A 6218-nucleotide genomic window follows, 5' to 3' on the forward strand; every position below is an offset into this window, starting at 1 on the left:
AGCCAGGACTGGGCCAGGCCAAAGACAGGAGCCCAGAACTCCATCCGGGTCTCCTGAGTGGGTGGCAGGGACCCAAATATTTGAGCCATCCCCTGCTGCCTCCCAGGGTGCACGTGGGCAGGAAGCCGGGCAGGAGGCAGAGGCGCTGACCTGGAAGCAGGCACTCTGAGGAGGGAGGCGGGCCTCCGAGTGATGTTTTACTGCCACACCGAACACCACCACCAGTGTCCTCATCTCGAAAAAAGCCATCCCAGGGGCCGCCGCTGTGACACAGCAGGTAAAGACACGGTCTGCAGCGCCGGCATCCCATGTGGGTGCTGGTTCATGTCCCGGCTGCTCCACTTCCAATCCAGCTCCCTGCTGATGGCCTGGGGAAAGCAACAGAAGATGACCCAGGTGCTGGGGCTCCTGCACCCACATGGGAGACCCAGGTGCAGCTCCTGGCTCCTGACTTCAGCCTGGCCTAGATCTGGCCACTGTGGCCATCTGGGAAGTGAACCCGCAGATGGAAAATTTCTCTTTCTATCTCTCTCCCTCTCTCTCCTCTCTTTCTGTAGCTCTGACTTTTAAATAAATAAAAATAAATAAATCTTAAAAAAAAAAAAGCCCTCCCAGGGGCTGATGTCATGGTCCACTTGTGATGCTGGCCTCCCATATCCCAAAGCAGCCATCTGGGAACTGAACCAGCAGTGCATGGAAGACCTCTCTCTCTCTCTCTCTCTCTCTCCCCCCCCCCCCCCCACTCTGCCTTTTGAATAGACAAATACATGTTTTGAAGGCATCCTGGGTTCCACTCTCAGCCCTGCAGAATGCTCACTGCTCCATTCCCCACCAGCCGAGGTGGCTCCGGTGCGGGGCCCAGGCGAGCTGGGACCGCGGAGGGAGCAGCAGGCACTGAGGTCAGACAGTGGTGAAGGCAGCCTCACAGGCCCAACTCCTGCCCTCCCAGTCCTGACCGGGGGGCCTGTCACCTGCCTTCCTTCACCGGGCCTGGTCCTCCACTCCATGCCCAGCACCGCCCTGTCCAGAGGGCGGGAGGCTGAGCTGCCCCTCAGCCAGGCTGTGTGCAGGCCGGTACCGGTGCCTTCTCAAGGCAGGGCTGCCTGGCAAGCACCGCAGGACAGGTGCAGGTGAGCGAGGCCCGCGGCTCTGCTCTGACATGGCCACCCGGCGCAGGAAGCCCACCCATCACCTCTTGCTCCCTGATCCCCACCCCGTCCCCGAGAGGGCCCAGAAGAGGACTCTCATTTGCAAAGGAGAAACCCAAAAGCTGTAGGTTTAGTACACTTGTGAGGTAGGTGGTTTACCTCGGCAGCAGGACGGAGCTATCAGCGGCCTCACACCTGCGCCAACCCCTGGATTCCTCCCTGTCTGGTGGGGCTGGATCCTCCCCGGTGGTGGTAGTGATGCTTAGAACTCGGCCCACCAGGCGGCCATCCCAGGGGGAGCCCGGGCAGCTTGAGCTGTGGACGGAGGCGGGCGCCCCCTGGTGGCTTGCTGCTGCCTCCACACCAGAGCCACCTGGGACCTGCCATCACTATACTCATGCTGGGAGGTGGGAAACACAGGCCCGGAGAGGGGGCCCCATGCTTGCTTTGTGGAATGTGAGCTGTTGCCTGGTGAGCAGAAATCAGAGCTGGGAGGAACAAGGCAGAACCCCGATGTTTACTGAGCTTCCTTTATTCTTATCTTGAGATGCACAGGATACAACCTTTTTAAAGTTTTATTTATTTAATTGAAGGGCAGAGTTACACACAGAGAGAGAGAGAGGTCTTCCATCTGCTGGTTCACTCCCCAAATGGCTGCTATGGCCAGAGCTGGGCTGATCCAGAGCCTGGAGTCAGAAGCCGGGTCTCCCACGTGGATTCAGGGGCCCAAGCACTTGGGCCATCTTCTACTGCTTCCCCAGGTGCATTAGCTGGGAGCTGGACTGGGACTTGAATTGGCACCCATATGGGATGCTGGCACTGCAGGCAGCGGCTTTAACTACTACACCACAGCGCAGGCCCTGATAAACCCTTTACAGAGAGGAAAATTGAAGCTTAGAGAGGTTAAAGGAATTATTTTCCCAGGCCTACACAGCTGGTGAGAGGCAGAGCTGGGATTTGGAGCCAGGCCAGCGTGAACCTCCAAGCCCAGCACGCCAGATCCCAGCATTGCCTCCAGTCCTCTCCCTCAGCCTCAAGTCCACCTGCTGCCCTGGCCCTGCCTGAATATTTCCTACTGTCCAGCTCTGGGACAGCAGGAAGCCTGGGGGAGAGGTCCCTTGCTCCCTACCCAGGTGCCAACATGTCGTAAAGGCACAGCCAGGTACTGCTCCTTGTCCTGAGCCAGGGAGGGGGTGGTGGGCTGGAGGGGGGTCCAGTGCAGGGGAAAGACTTGGAGGCTCTGGGGGGGTGGGGTGGAGGGAGATAGAGGGGCTGCGAATCGAAGCCAGATTGCGAGACCTGGGCAGCAGCAAGCGCCTCCAAAGTGGGAAGTCACAGCGACACCCGAGCAGCCCATGTGTGACAGCGACGCACGAGCACGGCTTGGGAGTTAGACTTCGTGTCTAGCCCCAATCTCCCACTGGCTGGCTGTGTGCGCTGGGCCAGTTATTTCACATCTCTGAGCACGTTTCGGTCTCGGACTCTGTAATGGGTTGTAGGGACTTGGGTGGCGGCCGGGAACGTTTGAGGAGAGCTGAAGCTTTGCAGGTGGTTTGGCTCACTTCCCTGGAGTAGGGCTCTGGATATGGGGGGGGCAAATGACCGCCAGAAATGGGCACCCCGTTTCCCCTGGCCCCAGCACCCTCGGCTCCCACCCAGTGCATTTCTCCACGCTTGGTGCCCCCTCCTCGCCACATGGCCCAGAACCTGGGGCCCCTTCCCTGTGCCCACCTGCGTCTGGCTGCTCCCTGGAGAAGGCCGGGGGTCCCTGTGGCCTCAATCTTCTTTCAGGGGTCTGGGTTGACTCCTGCGTTCCAAGGCCAGCGAGAAGGGTCTGGTGGTGACCCTGAAGTCCCCAAACAGCACGCTTGTGAACCCGGCCTGCACTGGTGCCCCAGGGGCGGGGGCATCACAGACGGGCCCACAGGAGACGGTTATCAACATGGCCCTGCCTCCCTCCTGTCCCTGGACCCAGCGCTGGCGCTGTGGGCACCAGGGAGACAGTGGGAGGAGGGGGTGAGGGCTGGGGACTGAGAAGCTGATGGGAGGCGGGGACTCGGGGTGCTGAGGACTATAAAGGGGCTGACGGCAGGGGACCCACACGGCCTGAGGCTCGCACCCGCACCCACTGCTCTCACACAGGACTCAGGGTGAGTGGAGCTCTGGGGACCTTGGGTCTGGGATGAGGGGAGGAGCCTGTGCTTTGCAGGGCTGGGGGCCTGGTGGGGCTGGGGGGGGGGGGCTCTGCACCTGGAAAAACCTGACACACCAGAAGGGCCGTCTGTCTGCCTGTACTGGCGCCCGCCTGCCCGGGGGCAGCAGAGACACCGAGTGCCGTCTCTCCAAGGCCTCCCGTCTGTGCCTCGGCTCTTGGTGGACACCAGACCCACAATGCCATGGACTTCTGTCCTTCCTTCCTATGGTCACTCTGTGGCCCTGCCCTGCTGCCCACCAGCCCGTTCCCTCCATCCGCGCCCCGTGGCTCCCTCCCAGGAGTCCCCAACTCCTGGACCTGGTCGAGCTTCGGCTGCTGGGCTGCTCCCAGGGCTGTCTGTGCCTCCAGTGCAGCGTCTAGGGGTGGGCAGCCCTGGTGAGGGGCGGGGGCGGGGCAGGCGGGCTCTGTGCTGCCTCCATGGCCCCCACTGCCTGCTCCTCAGATGGCTGCCACACACCGCTGCATCTCCCTGCTGCTCCTGTCCACCTGCGTGGCTCTGCTGCTGCGGCCGCCGCTGGCTGCCCAGGGAGCCCTGCAGGAGCCGGTGTACCCAGGGGACGACGCCCCGCCACAGCAGATGGCTGAGTACGTGGCCAGTCTCCGCCGATACATCAACATGCTGACCAGGCCCAGGTGGGTTGGGGGTCAGCGGGGAGGCGGAGGGAGGGGGGAGTCTGCGCCAGGCCCCAGCCCCAGCCCCTTCCATGCCTGCTCTCAGCTGACCATGCCTGGGCCCGTGCAGTGTGGGCGGAATGCTGCCTAAGGGGACACAGGCCAGGGGATTTGCTCCAGCTGCCTCTGCCCTCACAGGTACGGGAAGAGAGACCAAGTGGACACTCTGGGCTTCTTGGAATGGGGCCACCCCCACGCAGCTGCAACCAGGTCCGTTTGCTTTCCCGAGGCAGAACTGAGGGCTGGGACTGGATCAGGGCTGGACGACCTGGGGGTGGGGGTAGAAGAGGGGCCCAGGGCAGCAGGACTGCCCCCACAGTGCCCCGCTCCGGCCTCTCCCCACAGGGAGCTCAGCCCCACGGACCTGTGATGCTGCCTCTCCCTCCCACAAGTCCACCGTGGAACCAGCCCAGCCCTCCCACCGCACCCTCCGCCCCTGCTCTCCCACCCTCCGCCCTGCTCTCCCACGGGCTAAATAAAGCACATCAAAGTCAAGGCCTCTCTCTGTCTCTCTGGACCCCTGGGGGGCAAGGAAGAAGCTGGGGCACAAGACGGAGAGGACGGGCAGGGAGGAGAGAACCGAGGGCTTCCCTAGCTCACGCGCTCAGCTCCACACAGTGCGGCCCAGAGGGAGGCAGGGCCTCGGCCAAGGTCATCCAGTCCCCCCACTTCAGCAGCTCAGGCTTCCACCTGCTCCCAAACGCCCCCTCCCACGCTGAGGCTGCAGGTGCAGTGCCCATTCACGCCGAAGTGTTCTGGACGCAGGCAAGCGCCCAGCTCCAAGGCATGACTCTTACTGAGGCAGTCAAGGGCGACCCTGGGTGGTCCCAGAGCCGCTCTCCTGAACTTTGGACTGTCCGGTCCTGGGAGGCCACTGGAGGGAGGAGACGGGCCGAGTCCCCCGAGCTGCAGCCCGCCACGGGTCTGCACGTGGCTGCCCCAGGAGCCCTGCCCTGGGAAGGAATCCCAGGGGCCTCGGCGGCTCGCCCTTCCCAGGCCCCAGGAATGGGTGGGGATAGGGTGGGCTCCCTGTGAAGTGGGAGACATGAGCCTGTTGCTCCCTTTTCCCAGACCGGGACACCGGTGGATGAAGAACACACACTGCGGCATGAGAGTTTGGCCAAGCAAGGGCCTCTCTGATGGCTGTGACCCCACAAGCGAGCACCAGCCTTACCCCCAGCTTTTCAGGGACAGCCCTCACCGCCACCTCACAGGCCCCGCCCCCTCCCCTGTTCTGTTCACTACCAGAGGGGCTGAGAGGCTCCAGGAGGCAAAGGGGCTCCCGAAGCCCTGCTCCCCTCTGTGGGTCTCTGGGCCATCCCTGGGACAAGCCTGGTCAGTGCAGACCATGTAGGGGATGCGTGTGAGTGTGTGAGCGTGGGTCTCCGTGTGCATGCATGTGTGTGTGTGTGTGTCCAAAGCCCTTCTTACGAGGTTTGCTGGGACCCCCCCAGCTCTCCCTCCACTCAGAACCGCCAGGCAGAGTGTATGTGGGTGAGGAGGGGTCCTTCCAGGAGTGGTGTGCATGGGGAGGCAGGAAGGCCCCTCACCCAGGTCTTTCTCTCTCCAGAGAGGCAGCTCCAAGGTCCCCGTCCACCCCAGCCCCAAGAAATCGATGAAGCCACAGAGCTTTTGCTTCTTTATTGTTCTCACCCCAGGGGCGAGAAGAGCTGGTCTCACAACGGAAGGGGCTGGTGGCCACTCAGGGGTCGGGCATCCAGAGGGCAGGGCCAGGCCTGGAGAAGGACATATCTGGGGCCCGGGGATCCCTCGACCCCCCCAGGGCCCGTCCACGCGGCCCCGGTTCTGAGGCCCCCGACTCGGTGCCAGCAGGGTCCAGGGGCTCCTACCTGGGGCCCTGGGAGGAGGCGGGTGGTCGCGGGGTCGCAGTGCTCGGCGGCAGCGACTTCGTGGCGTTCGTTGGGGGGAATTTCGTGGTGTCGGCGGTTTTCTTTGGAGTTTTGTATTTCTTCGAACTGGGGAACATGTCTGTGCAGTGGTCACGGCGCCGCGGCGAGCGCAGGGGAGGCCAGGGGGCGTCCGCGTCCTCCCCCACCCGCTCCCTCCCTACCCCTCCCCCCCCCCCGCCCCCGCTGGCCCACCTGCCGCTGAAGATCTTCTCCACGTACTTGTTGAGCGGGCCTAGGTTCAGCCACCTGGCCACCCTGGGCCTGGGGGTGTCC

The 6218-nt window shown here is 63.3% G+C and overlaps 1 protein-coding gene across 1 annotated transcript; it reads left to right on the forward strand.

Annotated features, from left to right (window-relative positions):
* Positions 1–3805: 3805 nt before the first annotated feature.
* On the forward strand, positions 3806–4405 carry PPY (pancreatic polypeptide). The gene is made up of 3 exons (XM_062175052.1): positions 3806–3996; positions 4174–4245; positions 4381–4405. Exons 1-3 carry the CDS (start codon positions 3806–3808, stop codon positions 4403–4405), a joined length of 288 nt encoding a protein of 95 aa, XP_062031036.1.
* The last annotated feature ends 1813 nt before the right edge of the window (positions 4406–6218 follow it).

Source organism: Lepus europaeus, chromosome 18 (assembly GCF_033115175.1).
Source record: "Lepus europaeus isolate LE1 chromosome 18, mLepTim1.pri, whole genome shotgun sequence".
Taxonomy (NCBI): Eukaryota; Metazoa; Chordata; class Mammalia; order Lagomorpha; family Leporidae; genus Lepus; species Lepus europaeus.